This window comes from Diceros bicornis, chromosome 34, assembly GCF_020826845.1.
Source record: "Diceros bicornis minor isolate mBicDic1 chromosome 34, mDicBic1.mat.cur, whole genome shotgun sequence".
In the NCBI taxonomy this organism is placed as follows: Eukaryota; Metazoa; Chordata; class Mammalia; order Perissodactyla; family Rhinocerotidae; genus Diceros; species Diceros bicornis.
Genome location: NC_080773.1, coordinates 26002465 through 26020139, shown reverse-complemented (window position 1 = coordinate 26020139; position 17675 = coordinate 26002465). Strand labels below are relative to the sequence as shown.

Below are 17675 nucleotides of genomic sequence, written 5' to 3'. Positions count from 1 at the left end.
AAAAAAAGAAAAGAAAAAGATTGAGTCAGCCCTGATGGCTTAGTGGTTAGAGTTCGGTGCACTCCACTTCCGCAGCCAGGGTTCACTTCCCAGGGGTGGAAACACACACCCATCTGTCAGTAGCCATGCTGTGGTGGTGGCTCACATACAAGAACTAGAAGAATTTACAACTATACACAACTATGTACTGGGATTTTGAGGGGGAGGAAGAAAAAAGAAGGAAGATCAGCAACAGATGTTAGCTTAGGGCGAATCTTCCCCTGCCAAAAGAAAATAAATTAATTAAAAATGGAGACAAACCTCAGGTAACACTAATTTTAAAATGCAGAATATAAAAGGGTAAATAAATATAAACAGACTTCTTTTTAATCATAAAAGAATAGTAAAATAAATTTGAAAACATGAAATGACTAAATTTTTGGAGAAATGCAAAATGCCACATGTGCTATGTGAAATGTGAAATTTGGATGTACAGTAATCATTAAAGATATTTGAATAATAACCTGAAAAATCTCCTTTACTGTTATTGAACTTTCAAGGAACAGATAATTCTTATCTTAAACAAATTCTTCTAGAAAGAAGGAAAAGACAAGAAGCTGCAATTTATTTTTGAGCCCAACTTTTTTTTTGAAGTCTGGGTAATGACAGTATAAGAATACTATAGACCAATTTCGATTTGCATATAGATGAGAAAGATATTAAACAAATGTAAGTGAACCAAATCCAACTGTGTATTTTAAAATGATACATCCTGATCAAGTAGAGCTGATATCCAGATTTCTAAATTCAAGAAAAGACAATTTTTCCAAAATTTGGAAAAGACAATAATGCTGGGAAAAGTAGAAGGCAGCAGGAAAAGAGGAAGACCAAGTATGAGCTGGATTGACTCCGTAAAGGAAGCCATAGGCATGAATCTACAGGAGCTGAGTGGGGCTGTCGAGGACAGGACACTGTGGACATCACTCATCCATAGGGTCGCCAGGACTCAGAGCCAACTTGACAGCATGTAACAACAACAAATTCAAGATGCAGATTCCAAAATACAGATCCAGACACCAGTCCCCATAAGCTGTACTCCACAATCCAGACTTGAGTCTTCCAGGTCCCAAGCTCATTCCAGACTTCAGATTCCAGACTCCTTGATTCCAGACTCCCTGATTCCAGACACAGATCTGTGGCTCCAGGCCTCAAGATTCTCCTCGGGCCTGTAGCCACCAGGCTTCTGATTACAGACTCTTGGCTCTAGAAAGCAGAAGCCAAACTGGAAATCCTCAGCTAGAGACAATACAATTCAGATCACAGACTCCAGACTCTAGACCCTTCAAGGCCAGACTCCAGGACTCCGGGCAGACAGAAAGCCCTGAAGCACAGACCCAGCATGTCAGGACCGTGTTCCAGAATCTGGCCCCACACCGCTGAAGCCAAGCCTCAGACTCTAACTCCAAATCCCAGATTCTAGACTCCAGAATCCAAGCTCCAGGTCCTATATTCCTCACACTCTAGACTTCAGGAAAACCTCTAGAACAAGATTCTCAAATCTTTTCTTCTCAGGACACCATTACACTCTTAAAAATTATTGAGGACCTTCAAAGAGCTTTTTTCTTTATGTGGGTCGTATCTATCGATATTGATCATATTGGAAATTAGAACAGAGATACCTTTAAAATATTTATTCATGAATTCACTTTAAAACAACAATAATAAATATATACTAACATTTTTTAATGAAAAATAACTATAGTTTCTGAGACAAAAAAAAACATTGAGAAAATAATGCTTTACGTTTTTGCAAGCCTTTTTAATGTCTGGCTTAGTAGAATACAGCTGGATTGATTCTTCTATCTGGTTCTGTGTTTAATTTGCTGTGATATCACATGGCATGTACGCTCTGGAAAATTCCACCTTGCAGTTGTGAGAGAATGAGAGCGAGAAAGGTAAATAATGTGTTAGGATTAATATGAAACTGTTTTTTGACCTCACAGACACCCTGAAAGGGTCTCAGGAACCCCTCCAGGGCTCCACAAACCATACTTTGAGAACTGCTGCTCTAGAATACAGATTTCAAGCCCAAGACTCAAACCCCAGCCTCTGGAGGGCAGAGTCTGCTCTCAAAGACCTATCTCCTGATTCTAGATTCCAAACAACAGACTGCAGAGTCCAGCTCCCACACTCGGACCCCCAGCCCAGACCCTGATCTGCAGACTTGATGGACCAAACTCCAGAATCCAGTTCCAGATCCAAGGTTCTTGGTCTCAGATTCCTGGCTCCAGACCCCAGTTTCCAGCACCCAGCTCCTGCTTCTAGGTGTTGGTGCTCTGACCCAGCCACTGTGATTCTCAACTTCCTCCTTCTGCATACTGCCTCCTTGCCAAGCTTCCCTGGAGTTGCTGCCTCTGTGAATGTTCCCCTCCTCTCTCCAGGTGTGAAAACTAGAAGAATCTCAGATCCTGGCCCCTCAGCACCACCAAACCCTGGGGTCCTTTGTCAGCCTCTCCTGCTGGTGCCAGGGCCTGGGGAAGCGAGTAGGTGAGGCAGGTCTGTCAATCTGCAAAGAGATGGAGATGTGGGTGGGAAATCAGAGCCAGAGATGGATAAAGGAAGAGTCAGAGAAAGGGAGGCGGAGGCAGAGACAGAAGGACAGAGAGACGAAGAGACAGAGAGGGAGACTCAGTGGGCATCTAACCGAAACAGACTGAGAGAGACAGACAGATGGAGAAAGATAGAGGAAAGAAAGAGGAGCAGACCTGGAAAGACAGAGAGACAGAGAGGAACCCAGACAAAGGAGGAGAGAGGAAGAAGGAGGGGGAGGGGGAAGGAGAAAGGGGAGGAGAAATGGAGGGAAGGAGAGAGGCAGGAAGGGAGGGAAAGAGAGAGGGAAGGAGAGGACCTGAGATGGCCCTCAGAGACAGAGGCAGGGGTGGACCAGGTGTGTGGAGTATTCAGCTTCTAAAAAAAAGAATACAAGATTACTAATGTAAATTTAGATATGAACCTGATTGTTCTAATGAGAAAAGAAATAAGAACTATAAATAGAAATCTAAATGAGAAAAAGAGTAATAACAAATGACATGTTTAAAAGAGTATAGAATACCAAAATCATCACAAAGTCCAGAAAATGCATAATATTTTAATTAATTAATTGCCTAGAATGTCTCTATATTGTTTCTTCCCTACACTTTTTGTCTTCATACTCTTTGATTACCAATTCCTATGATCAAATGGTTTTGTAGTATCATTTTCTAGAGGAGAGAAAACTTATTCAGTCTTTTCTGTATCATAGTTGATCAAAATTTGGTTTTTATTATTGATCCTTTAGAAATATTTGAAGGTGAATACCAACTTAATGGTCAAAGAATGATGTGGAATAGTATTCTCCATTGTATCTCAAGCACCCAGAACTATTCCTAGTAAAAGAAAATACTACATAAGGAAGATATAATAATAATAATGAAGATATGTGTCCCTAATAATATGATCTCAAAATATAAAGCAGTTATGATTTACAAAAATAGAACGTGTACTAGCCTACAAAGAAAGCCTCAATAATTCCCCATTATCCAACATCAAGGAGACTGTGTTCTTTCACCAAAACATCATAAAATTAAACATCACTGAACGACAAAATAGGAGCTTTTTTGAAAATCTTTAATGTCTCAACAAGTAAAACAAACTATTAAGTAAACTCTAGATAATTAGTAAATCACAGGGGAAATTACTGAAATAGTAATGAAGGTTTCACTTCACTTACCCGTTGCTATGTAACAAGCATCCCAGAACTGAGTGGCTAAAACAAAGCCATTTCATTTGTTCATAGTTTGGTGGGGTGGCTGGGCAAGGTTCAGCTGGGATGGTTGATCTGTGCCACGTGGTGTTGACTGATGTTGCTCGGGAAGCAGCATTGAGCTGGAGGGTTCTGGATGGCCTCACTCGCATATCTGGCCCTTCAGCTGGGATATTTGGAAAGCTGTGTCCTCTTTCTGCTCATAGTCTTTCAGCCTCCCTCTCATCACATGTCTCTCCAGCAGATAGTCGAACTTCTTTTACATGCAGCTCAGGGATCCAAAAGGATGAAAATGGAAGCCACAGGGGCCCCTTAAGGGCTATCTTTGGAAGCTGCACAATGTCACTTCTGGCCACATTATATTGGTCAAAGTAGGGTACTTTTATTTTAGCCTAAAGGACTCCCTTTAGCTTCTCTTGTAGAGTAGGTCTACTAGTAATAAACTCTCTCAGCTTTTGTTTACCTGGGAATGTCTTAATTTCTCCTTCATTTTTGAAGAATAGTTTTGCCAGCTATAGAATTCTTGATTGACTTTTTTCTTTAAGGGCTTTAAATGTGTCACCCCACTGCCTTCTGGCCTCCATGGTTCCTGATGAGAAAGAGGCTGTTAATCTTATTGAGGATCTTGTATGTGGTGAGTGTCTTCTCTCTTGCTACTTACAGGATTCTCTCTTTAGCTTTGGCTTTCAACAATTTGACTAAAATGTGTCTTGTGAATCTGTTTGAGTTTATCTTGCATGGACGTCATTGGGCTTCTTGGATGTGTAGATTCATGTCTTTCACCAATTTGCAAAGTTTGGCCATTATTTCTTCAAATATTTTTTCCGTCCCTTTCTGCTTTCTCCTCCTTCTGGGACTCCCATGATGTGTATGTTGGTACACTTGATGGTGTCTCACAGATCCCTCAGGCTCTGTTCATTTTTCTTCATTCTTTTTCCTTTCTACTCCTCAGACTGGATAATTTCAATTCCATATGTTCAAGTTCATGGATTCTTTCTTTGCCTGTTCAAATCTTCCATTGAATCCCTTTAGTGAATTTTTCATTACACCTAGTGTACTTTCCATTTTCAAAATTTCTATTTGACTCCTTTTTATAGTTTCTGTCTCTTTATTGACGCTCCCTGTTTGTTCATACATTGGTCTCCTGATTTATTTTAGTGCTTTGCCCATGGTTTATTTTAGCTCAATGGGCATATTTAAGACAATTGAGTTAATGTCTTTGGTTAGTAATCTCAATGTCTAGGATTCCTAACAGATTCATCAAATTATTTTTTCCTGCAAATGGGCCATAATTTCCTCTTCCTTTGTACGCTTTGTAAATTTTTGTTGAGAACTGCACATTGTGAGTATTATGATGTGGTAAACCTGGAAATCATATTCTCTCCCTCCTTAGAGATTGTTGAGTTTTGCTTGTTGAGGGCTGGAATACTTTACTTATTTTCCAATTTATTGTACTTTTCCAAATTATTTTCCAAATTCTGTTTTCCTTGTTAGGTGTGGTCACTGAAGTTTTGTTCCATTTATCTCTAAGTCAGCCAGTGACTTATCAGAGATCTCTTTAAATCCATAAGATAGTCCTCATGGATGTAGATGCAAAATTCTCAACAAAATTCTAGCAAACTGCATTCAGCAGAATATGCAAAGGATTATACACAAATTTTAAAAAGGGATGTGTCTTTTTGAGTCTTCCTATAGCCACCACCAGGGAAGCCCCTGCTGCCTAAAGGGCTTGGAACAAAGCAAGTGTCTGCAGGTCCCTCAGGAAACCAACAAACAGACCACAGTTCACAACACCAATTTTGCAGGACAAGGCCCTTACCTTTCGCCCTGGCACTAGTCAGCCACTCCAGGAACACGACTGCTGTCCCTACAGCTGTGACAGGGCTGAGGAATGGGGATAGTAGCTAGTTCACATGCAGAATTCTCTTACTGAATTTCAGCAGCCTCTACCTTCATCAAGCAGTCCCTAGTTGCTGTAACTGTCTGATCAGATTTTAGAGTTCTGAAATAGTTGATTCTGATCATCTTTTCTAGTTTAATGGTTGTTTGGGTGGAGGGACTAACCCCTGAAGCTTCCTACTGTGCCATTTTCCAGGTCATGGTGGAGCAGACTGGGGACTAGGGCTCTGGGGTGAACACTGGTCGCAGGAAATCATTCCTTGGAAGGTAGTTTTTGAGGGAGAACCCCGCCTTGCCTCTTTCCTTCCTCTGTTTATCTCCATGGCTCTCAGTCTCCTTCTCTGGGAAACTCCTACAACCCCATGGTGTTTGTGGGTTCATGCGGCATCTTGAATCAACTGGAGAAGTCCCCTATGTGGTTCCCAATTCGCCCAACATACACATCAGCCTATGCCTGTTCTCTGGCTGAACACAGCAAACCACACAGGCTGAATAAAGACGGTTCCCACCCAAGATTCTGATAAACCACAAGTCCATCCTGATTTGGGGCTGCAAGACTCTAGTGCCTTGGCCCAGACCCTCAGAAATCATGCTGCTTTGACCCCCACTATAAATGACACTGCTAGATTATCCGATATGGCTCAAGACTTACAGGTAAACAAAGACACTCTTTTCAAGCAGAACATCCCAAAGACATGCAGATCACTGCTCAGGAGTCCAGGGCAAAGGCAAGACCTCCATTTGAGCAAGATTTACCCCCTACTAAACATCCTTCTTCACAAGGTTGTTGTGAGAATTCAACGAAGGCATGTGTGTGAGGCACTAGCACGTCCCTGGCCCGGGGTAGTGCCCTGTGAGGGTGTGCTGGCATTGCTGAGTGCTTAGTGTGTGCCAGTCATGGTGCTCAGAGCTTACAGATGCTCACTTCATCCTCAAACAGCCCTATGAGATGGGCACTACTTCCTTATTAGACAGAGGAAGGGGCCGTGGCTCAGAGGAGGTGACCATTATGTTAAGGTCATTCTGGGTGCAAGGGAATCCAGACACCATGATCAATAACCAAATGCAAAGAAATTAGTTGTGACTTGATGCCCCTGCCCTGGAGAGGGTGGGGAGGACTTTCATTAACCCCCTCCCTTGACCCTCATCATTGGGATTCCCTCAGAACCTCCCCCACGCTGCCACCGTCCCCACAGGCTCTCTCTGTGTCCTCTACTCTTCCCGTCCTCTATCTACCCACTGCACCCAGCTGGGGCCCCCACCCACCCCCAACTCCAGCTCGCCAGGTGCAGCCTCAGTGCCCACGTGTTTGACGAGACCAGAGAAGGGTCTGAGATGTTCTTACTTGCAAACAATTAAGTTAGACTGCCGCAATTTAAAGATACTGGCAGAACACACCATACTCCTAGGTGAGGGACAAAGGATTTTATTACTCACAGCACAGCAGGCAACATGAGCTTCATGTTCACTTCAGTTCCCCTTGCCCCCTGAGTCCTGCAGGATGATCAGGGGACCCTGGCGGATGCTGTGTGCACAGTGGTTTGTGCCCCTGCTGGGCACCTTGAGCTTAGGAATGCTCAATTTTGTAAGGGGGCTGCTGACAAATTTGTCCAAACTTTGCCCTGGAGGGAGATATTATCTTTATTATCCTGGATGGAAAACAGAACTGCTCTGGAGGGACGTATTATGTTTACTCTCCTGAGCAGTGAACAGTGAATCAGTTGTGAAGACATTATATTTATTATCAAGGACAGTAAACAGATATGATCTGGGAAGATACATTATTTTTATTATCCTGGACAATAAACAAACCTGCTCTCACAGAGAGACCATCTTGCAGACTGCTTCCTAGAAAAGCATCTGTAAAACAGCAGTCCAGATCAAAAAAGACGTTAAGGCCTAAGCTTTGATGTCCAAATCTGTCCGTGACTGTGTGTGTGCACGCACATCCATGTCTTTACAGTTCATATTGATATTCACAAATGAACGTCTATGCTGTGATTCTTGAAGCTGCAACTCATGTACATGCGAGTGAGTTTAGCTTAAAGTGCTGTGTATATCAGCACCTAAGCGTGAAAGTCTGGTTGTGCATGTATGCGTGTCCACGACCTTGTTTGGCTATATTCATGTCCTTCAGTTTGGCTGAGATGACCAGACTCTGAGGCCAAAACTGTGTGTCACATATGAGTGGCCACACCCATTTGATGTCTATGACAGGTCAGTGACCAGAGATAACTGGGTCCAAATGACCACCTGTCTGAACCCACATGCACGGTTCCTATCTCAACCCCCAATCACAGAGGACTTTTTGCCTTTCCCCTTCCTCTCTCCGTCACAGGTCCTGTAGAAAATGGGGTGAAACAGCACAGTTCTGGAGAAAAGAGGTGGCACTTGTAAAAGCTAAAGAGGGCAGTGAATTGCAAATAAGAATCAGAGAAGTCTGTGTGAATTGGTGGAGGCATCTATGAAGAATATGCAGGGAGGGCAGGGTGCAGGGAAGGAACAAGGGCTGAAGAAGAAGCCTCTGTCCTCAGGGGTCATCTACCACCTCTCCCAGTGGCCCAGGACACTGACAGTCCCTGGAGGGTAAGGAGTGTGCGTCTCACTCCCAGCCACGGCAAGTGGTCCCCTTCAAGTGTTGATACTGTGGTGCTTCCCTCGTCCCCCACACTGGGTACTGTCTGCAGCCCAGTGCCAGACCCACTGTGAAGGCAGGTCCTGTGGGGACATGATTGGGGGTCAGAAAACTTGGGTCTTGAAGGATGCAGAGCTGGGGTCCTGACTGCTGGTTTTGAGGGAGGAATGGGCCCAGAGCCCTGGGTTCTGAAAGAGGAAGAGGTTACAGGCCCAGTCCCAATGTGAAGAGGGGTATGGGACCCAAACTCTTAGGTTCCCGAGAGAGAACAGAGGAGACCGGTGATGTCCCATGTCCTGAAGTCCTGATGTGGAAGGACTTGTTATCTCCTCCACCTCTGGTAACTAAGACCACCCAGGGTACCTGATGAACACCATGGTGTGTGCCAGAGTAAAGGGCAGAGGCTCAGACTCCCGTGAGGTCAGAGCCCAGAGGGGCCATCAGAGTGAGAACGATGGAGGCTGATTTGAGAGTTGGGAAGTGCCTGGATTTGGGTTGCATTGGGTCAGAGAAGATGCCAGGGTAGGTTTGTTGATAGAGCAGGAAAAGCAGTGAAAATGGGGGGTGGGGTTGGAGCTGGATTAGAGATGACGAAAGGATAGTGCTTGGGTTGGGTTAGAGATTGACAATGTTGTGGTTGGTTTGGGGTGGCACGGTGAGGGTTGGGGATAGGAATGGGTTTGGTTTGTTTTCGGTTGAGAAATATGTGTGGGTTGAACTGGGAATAGGGGTAGGTTTGGTTTGGAATGCAGAAGACATGGACCTAGGGTTCGATAGAACTGGATGGGAGGATTGGCATGGGTTTGGTTTGATTTTGAATGGTGAAGATGTGGGTGGTTGGGCTGGGTTGGGTTAAATTGGGTGAGTTGAGTTGAGTTGGATTGGGATTGCGTGCGTAGGTTTGGATTGGTTTGCGCTAAATTGGATTGGGTTGAATTGCCTTGGATTTGGGTGTATGGTGTGGTTGGTTTGATTTGGGTTAAATTGGGTTGGTTTGGGCTGGTTTAAGTTGGGTTGTATTTGTTTGAATTGGCTGGGCTTCTGTGGGTTGGTTTGGATTGGGTTGGTTGAGCTGGATTGAGTTTTGTGGTTGTAGATGGGAACAAGATGGGAGTGAGGGCACTGGGTCAAGGAGGTCCTCACTCAAGCTGAGGCACATCTCTCCACAGGCTGAGTCCGGTAACCTGTGGTATGGGGTGAGGGGATGTTGGACATCCAGCCACTGGCTGAGCATATCCTTCTACCCTAGTCCTTAAGGTTTTAAACTGTGGTTATCTGTGACCACTTCCATCTCACTCTCTATCCCGGGATCTTCTGTGTTTTCTCTTCTAGGAAAGAAGGAAGATTTTATCAAGTTCTTGACACACAGCTGGGCTGACCCCATGTGACCTCTTCTGGTTTTACTGAACAGCAGAGATAATCAACTTGTTGGAAACCTAGAAAACTTAATCAGGTTGACAATGGAGGCCAGGGAGGGGTAGTTCCTGATTCTCTTCTGAGACCCCAAAATATGATTTTCAAGGCCACTTGAATCTTAAGCTGCAGGAACCTGGCTCCTGAGACCTAAATATCTTATTTACGGAGTAAATAAAAAAATAATAAAACTTTAGATTTTGCAGTGAGGATGCCCTTGACCTGGGAGGGCAGATCTGCAGAATAAGGAGTGGGGTCATGGGGACCCCAGCACTGTTTTGGAGGACATTGGATTTTGGAATGCTAGGGAACTTTCTCTAGGAGACCCCTTAAACTCTGGATCTGGGAGTGCTATGATTATGGATCTTTGGGATCCCAAGAGTTTGTTTTGAGAGGATCAATAGACAAGAGGAACTAAATTCTCAGGCTGGGAGTGCAGGAATCAGGGAGTTCTGAAAGCCAAGTCTTCTATTTCAGGGTACACAGAGAGTGGGAATGCTCTCCCATTGGCTCAGAGCGTTGAGAGATCAGGGAGTCTCAGAGCCTCACTGCTGGTATTTCAGGGTTCACTAGGTCTAGGGGAGCTAAGACTTCATTTGGGGTTAAGGTATATGAGGCTGTGTATCAGGGTTAGTGATACCCCACTATTTCTGTCCTCCACCCTGGCACTTCTCACCAGCTTTGTCCTCAAGATCAAGCCCCCAGGAACCACAACCACATGCCTGGCCCCATCTGGCCTTAGACCCCAAAAGTGCATCCAGGGTGATCTAAGACCTACAGGAAAACGTGTTCTAGCTCTCCCTCCCCTTCAACAGTCTTGTGTATGGGAGGAGGTGTTCAGCTCCCAGGCAGCAGGGGCAGGGCCTTGGCCAGCATCTGGTTGCCAGCAGGGCAGGGGTGGGGCCCTAGGAGAACCAGAGCTTTAAAAGGCTCCCCAGGGAGGCTCTCCACCTCCGAGCTCACCATCTGCCTGCCCCTGGACACCTCTGTCACCATGTGGTTCCTGGTTCTGTGCTTTGACTTATCCCTGGTGGAGACTGGTGAGACAGAGGGGGGGATCCAGGAAGGGCAGCGGGCCATCACCTCTGCATACGACCTTCCCCTCTCACCCAGCACTCAAGCTTCATCCCCCAACCCATAGTCCGTTCCAAGACAGCCCTCCAACCCACAGTCCATCCCAGGTACCAGGTTCTCCCCAGTCTCTCCAGCTCCACCCTAAAATCCTACCCCAGCCCCTCCACCTTTGTCAAATTCCTCACAGCCCTCATTCCCACACTAAGTCCCTGCTCCCTCCCAGGGCTTCCAGGAACCTTCTCCCCTTCCCCAGCCAACTCCCTGCCCCCAGCCACTTTACCAAAGAGGCGAATCCCGGGCCAGCTCTGTCTCTCTCTCAGGACTCCCATTCCTCCAAGGACTTCTCCCAATCCCACTGGTCCCTGGGACCCTGGTCATCCCCTCCTACCCCCTGGTTCTCTACAGCTCAATGCTCTGGCGCCTGAGCCCATGCATCCCACCATATCCCAGTAACATTCCCCATCCAGCTGCCAGCTCTCAGTCCTGTCCCCCAGACTTTACCTCTGGCCTGCTGCTCCTGTTCCCAGGACACCCAAATTCCTTCAGCCACTCTTGCTTCTTCCCAGCCAAACTGCTTGACCTGTGACTCCATCTGGGCTCCCCATCCTGTTGTGGGGGTTCTGAACATTCCACCTCCATCACTGAATCTTTGCTCCAGACCCCCATCCAGCACCTTCTCCAGTCTTCTCCTCCAAGACAAATACCCAGACCCCCCAACAGAAACTCCTTTCTCGCAGAATTTCCACCACTCCCCCACTTCAGGTCTTCTCCCATGCAAATCTCTTCCTTTAGCACCTCTGATTTTCTGGGACCCCCAAGATCCCCAACACTTTACAAGCCAGCTGTCCTGCCTTGACCTCCCTTGGGTACCCCAAGAGGTGATTCTAGTATTCCACGTCTAGCAGGGCTCACATCTGCTCGGCCCCCGTGTCCCTCTCTTCTCCATTCCTGTCCTTGGAGCACACCAAAAGAACTATAAATCCCTTCAGGACCCTCACTCCGTGACCCCCATCCCCTTCAAACACAAGAATCCCAATCCACATCCTATCACATTGACTGTCACTCACCTCTCCCTCCTCAGGCCTGCCCCAGCCTGACCCCAACCTGGCCCAGTATCCCCCAGAGCCCTCACCCCAGAGAATGCCATTCCTGGTTCACAGGACCCCGGACCCTCACAGGATCCCTTCCAGCCTAACCCTTTCATTTACCCTTTCACCTGGAACTCCAAATTCGCCCAAATCTCCCAGCCCCAATCCAAGACCTTAAATCACACCCAGATTCCCCAGCTCTGATGCTCCCCTTGGCCCCTTGGACCTGATTCCCCACATCTGCATCCTTTTCAGAACCTGAAACGCCCAATCCAGGACCTAAGCGTTCCCTCAGCCTGGGGTCCCCTTAACCTCCCAAATTCTTCCTCCCCCAGCCTCTGAGCCACTCCCTTGTGGCCTTTATCCCTGATTTTTAGAATCTCTTTCTCCTCTCAGAATTCACAACCTCCTGTCCCTCAATCCAAGACCGCAAACACCCAACTCCCACACCAAATGCTGCTTCAGATGCTGCCTTGTCTCCTACCCTGATCCCTGGGGTCGGCTCTGCTCTCAGCATAACATCACCTCACCCAGAACAACTACTATCCCACAATCCCAGGGACAATTCAGGAGTGCCAGGTCCTTCCCAACACCCACAGCCCATGTCCCCAGCCTGGTCCTCTGCCCCCGTGTCCCTCCAACACCACAGCACAGCTCCCTCTCCTAGCCCAGCCCCCAGTCCCATTGCTAACTTCCACCCACCCTGACTCAGTACCCCTCTCACAGGTGCCGTGACCCCCATCCAGTCCCGGATCATAGGAGGCTGGGAGTGTGAGAAGCATTCTCAACCCTGGCAGGTGGCTCTGTATCATGACAGCAAGTTCCAGTGTGGGGGCGTCCTGGTGCACCCCCAGTGGGTGCTCACAGCCGCCCACTGCAAGACCAAGTGAGCAGGAGTAGAGGGTCTGGGGAGGGGGGCGTCTGTGCTCCCACAGGAATGGTCAGTCAGGGCCATTCCCCTGGGATCACCTCAGGGGAGTCTGGGGGCTGAGGGAGAGAAGGATGGGACTGGTCCAGGTCCCACGGAGAGAGGCAGGGTTGGGACTGGACGACCCCAGGGAAGCCCTCCCATGGCTGCCTGGTCTCTCTCTGTGCCTCCCCGTGTAACTATCTCTCTGTCTTCCTGTGTCTCCCTCTGTCCTGTCTCTCTGTGTCTCCCCGTGTAACTGGTTCTGTTATGTGTTTCTCTGAGCGACTATGATTTGTCTCTGTCTGCCTCTCTTCTGTCTCCATGTATCTTTGTCTCTCCCTGTCTCTGTCCATCTGGGTCTCTCAGCTGTCACTCCTGTCTCTGTAGGTCTCACCCTCCATCTCTCTGCCCCGTCTCTGTCTCTGGTCTCTGCCTCACTCCCTATCCCCCATCACCGCTGAGCACAGTCACACCCTGGATGGGACTGCGGGGGAACCCAGAGACAAGGAAGGCATCATCCTCAACGTGTGTGTACGGTGTGTGTGGGGGGGGGCGGGGGGTCTTCTCACGCTGCCCAGCCCCTCCCTCCAGGACAGTCGTCCCTCCAGGGGGCCACAGGTGTAGAAATTAATAAAAGAACCCTTAACTAAATTGGAGTCAGAAAGGCCAGTAGGAGTAGCTCTCACGCCCTATCACACATGGTCAATTACACCAAACGGGGAAAAGACAGACAGCTTCCATCTCGGACAGGAAGTAAAATTATTTTACTTCTGAAGAAAGATTTCTCTCCCCAACTGAAACAGCTCAGCCAATGAGAAGCCATTGCTGCCCTGAACTGTTACTTTGCTCCAATGGATTTCTGTTTAAAACAGCCCCTCCTTACTCCCCTTTTTTTCTATAAAAGCAGCTCCCCTCCGTTGTTTTCTGTATTTGCCTATGGTTTGCCAGAGCGTGCACGTCCCAAATTGGGATTCCCCTGGCTATTCCCCAATAAACACATTTGAGGCTTTTCAAGTTAACACGGGGAAGAACTGGTTTCACTTCGTACTGGGTGGGGACAATGGAGGAAGGAGGCAGGAGAAGTAAGGAGCAAGGGGGAGAGGTTCTGAGGAGGGAAGGGGGACGCCCACCTTGGGCTGGGAACCAGGCCACACGGCTGCTGGGGAACCAGCCCCACAGCCCCAGCTGCAGCTGAGCTGCTCTCAGGTCCCCTCCTCCCTCCTGCCCCACCACCCGCCCTCCCTCCCTCGCCCCCTCACACTCTGTCTCCCCTCCCCACCTCTCCTCTGTTTCTCCTCCGCTCTTTCTACTTCCTGCGTCCCTGCTCACTGTGTCTCTGTCTCCTTCTCCTGCCTCTTCTGTCTTTTCTCTCCTGCTTCTTCTGTGACTAGTTCTCACTGTCTCTTTTCCTCATCCTGTCTCTTATTTGCTCCCTCTGCTTCTCATTCTTCTCTCTTTCTTATCCTCTCTACTATTTTAATCTCTCTTTTTTACTGCATTTCTCTCTGTATCTGCCTTTTTCACACTCTCACATTCCTTTCTTTCCTCACTCACGTCTCTATTTCTCCGTGTCTCTTTCTTACCTCTTCATGATCTTTCTTATCTCCTTGTTTTTCTCACCATTTCTCTTTCTCTCTTTGGACCCTCCACCAGGCTCCCCTGCTCCATTTCCCTTCCCCCCTCCTCTCTCCTCCTCATTCCCTCCATCCTCCTCTCTCCCTAGCGATTACCAGGTCTGGCTGGGTCTCCACAACCTGCTGGAGGATGATGACACAGTCCAGTTCCTCCAGGTCAGTGACAGCTTCATTGATCCAGATTTCGACCTGAGCCTCCTGAAGAAGAAATACCTGCGCCCATATGATGACATCAGCCACAACCTCATGCTGCTCCGCCTGGCGCAGCCCGCCCAGATAACAGACGCCGTGAAGGTCCTGGACCTGCCCACCCAGGAACCCCAACTGGGGAGCATCTGCTACACTTCTGGCTGGGGCATGACCAGCCCATTCGCAAGTATGCCAGTGCCAAACACACCACGTGGGGCCTGGACAGCGGGTTTGAGGGAGGAGGCTGGGGGCCTGGACAGCAGGTCTGAGGCAGGAGGGAACTGAAAAGCCAGGTTGGGTTGGCTACAGCCCATTTCTCCATTGCCCATAGCTGAGAGGCTGGAGACACTCCAGTGCGTGGAACTCAAACTCCAGTCTAATGAGATGTGTGCCAGAGACTACCCAGAGAAGAGAACAGAGTTCGTGCTGTGCGCTAGCCACAGGAAGGATGAAGGAGGCATCTGCCTGGTGAGCCACCCTCTCCTGCTGGGATGCTGCAGCTCTGGGGTAGTGGAGCCAGATTCAGGGCCAGGGTGTGAGTGCTAATGAGGCATCCATTTCCACTGCTTCCCAGCTGTAGCCCCCCCTCCCCCGCTGTTTCAGCTCCCTCCCCCATTTCCCTGCCCTTCCCACACCCCCATCCAGGCACCATCAGCATCTCACTCCTCCACATCATAGTTCTGTTCCTTCCTTTAACACATGTTTACTGAGCATCTGTGTGCCCAGCACTGTCCTAGCTCCTGGGAAGAGAGCAGAGACCAGACAGAGAACAGTCCCCTCAGTGGAGCTCTCATTCCGGGGAGGAGAGACAGGCAGAACCAGTGAACATGACACAGAAGAGATGGTGCATGTCAGGAGGTGATGGGGCTGTGGGGGCAGGAGGAGAGAGAGCAGAGCCAGGGAGGTAGCCGGTGTGATGGGGGAGGAGACCTCCTGCGGAAGGTGAGGTGGAGCACATACCTGCGGCAGGTGAGGGGGAACCGTGTGCAGCAGGGGAAGGGCAGAGGGAACAGCAGGTCAGAGGCCCCGAGGGATGTGGGCCTGGTGTGTGAGGACCAGCGAGGTGAGTGTAGACGGAGCCCAGTGAGCAGGGGAGAGGGGGAGGTGACAGCAGAGGGAGGAGAGGAGCTCGTCCTGCGGGGCCTCCCCTGGGGCCACCGGGAGGACTTTGCTCTTCCTCTGAGTGACCCGGGAGCTGTGGGCGGTGCTGAGCAGGAGAAGGACAGGGTCTGACTTGGGTGTCACAGGTCCCTCTGGCGTCCGTGTGGGGTCAGAGTGTAGGGGGATGAGAGGCAGGGGGCCCAGGGGGGTGAGGACGAGGCTGACAGGGTGGTGGCAGGGAGGGGGAGACGGGGTCCACTCCCGACACCTCTAAAGGGAGCCCACGGGATTCGCTGACCGAGTGCACGTGGGAGTGAGAGGCAGCGAGGACTCAAGATGATCCTGAGCTTTGAGCTAAGCGTCAGCTGAGCAGCTTCAAGGAGACGCCTACACCCCCCACCACACACACACACACACACACACACACACACACACGCACACACACCAAGTCCTGCACGATCCTAGCGTTTTCCACCAAATGTGCTCCTTCTCCTCCCCTTGGGTCCTCAGTCCACCAATATCTCTCCCTCTGTGTCCCTCCCTCCACGCCTGGTCCCTCCTGCCCCCTGACTCTCACTGACGCCCCCTCTTCTCTGTCCCACTGTCCCAGCCCCAGGTCAGGCCTTGTTCCCACCTTCTTCACGTGCCCCTGGCCCCAGCCTCTTTCCAGTCCATCCCCACCTGCCCCAGGGGGTCATTCTAATCTCAGAACTGGCCCTGCTCCTCCCGTGCTCACGCCCCTTCCACGGCTCCCCAGTGCCCTGGGGGGAGGAGTGTGTGGTCAGAGGAAGCTTCTGGGGAGGGATGGCATCTGAGATGAGCCCTGAGGGTGTCAGGGTCCCAGAGATGGATCCTGCTCCTCCTCCTGCTGACCTGTCTGCAGGGACTGTCCATGGGAAGAACCTGGACCCTGGAGTCCCATCCCCATGGGCCAGGACTTGGGCCACTGTCCCCTCTGTTGAAATCCCTGCCTACCTTCTTCTGGGAGTGGACTCTGGGGATACTGTCTCTCTCCATAGCTGGGGGGTCGCTGTGTGTGATCTGTGAGCCCAGGTCTGAGAGCTGGGGCTGTGCAGACAGAACCCGGGGGCTCTCTGACTCTCCCCACTCTCTCTCCCTCTTTGGTCCTAGGGTGACTCAGGGGGCCCACTGATCTGCGATGGTGTGTTTCAAGGAATCGCGTCATGGGGCTACGTCGAGTGCGCCAGATTCAATAACAACTTTGTCTTCACCAAAGTGATGCCCCATCTGAAGTGGATCAAGGAGACTATAGAGAACAACAGCTGAACATCCTGCCCTCCTGCTAACATGATTAAAATAAAATATTAAGCAAGTTCTGACTTCATCTTGCCTTTCTATAAGTGGGGCACTTGGAAGCTCAGGACCCACCTGGCCAAGGCTAGACCCTCACAGCCCTCCTGATGTGTGTCCTCAGGAGTCAGGGGCAAATGAGAAAGGAAGGTCAGAGACAGGTGTAGACCAGCGGTTCTCAAATGGACACAGTTTTGTCCCTCCCCCTCGGGAAACATTGGCAATATCTGGAGACATTTCTCAGATGTCTGCGAGGTTCTGCCAGGACACACTTAAGGCGGGGGGATGCCATGGTCTCTGTGGGAGGGACAGGTGTCCACCCTGGGACGTGCTTCCCATGAGGCTTGAGCAGAGTTGGGAGCACAACGCAGCACACACACACACACACACACACACACACACACACAGACACCAAGGACAGAGCTTAAAACCTAGCCATGGGCGAAAAAGTGTGAACACAGAATGAGACATGGAGCACAAGACCCTGACATAAATGAAAAGTGTGTGCCCACAAACACGCCTTCTGCAGAGCACAATCAAGTAATCATGGCCACTAAAAACACTGGAAGGGGTGCCTCTGGGGTGCGGGGAGGGGGAGAAGATTATGGGGACGAGTGGGAATACGTGAGTTATTAGTTGA

At 49.3% G+C, this 17675-nt stretch overlaps 1 protein-coding gene across 1 annotated transcript; it reads left to right on the top strand.

Moving 5' to 3' along the window:
* Positions 1-10722: 10722 nt before the first annotated feature.
* On the top strand, positions 10723-17052 carry LOC131397221 (kallikrein-1E2-like). Its single transcript, XM_058529986.1, has 5 exons — positions 10723-10768; positions 12617-12776; positions 14524-14810; positions 14955-15091; positions 16856-17052. The coding sequence occupies exons 1-5, from the start codon at positions 10723-10725 to the stop codon at positions 17009-17011; spliced, it is 786 nt and encodes a 261-aa protein (XP_058385969.1). The 3' UTR covers positions 17012-17052.
* Positions 17053-17675: the final 623 nt, after the last annotated feature.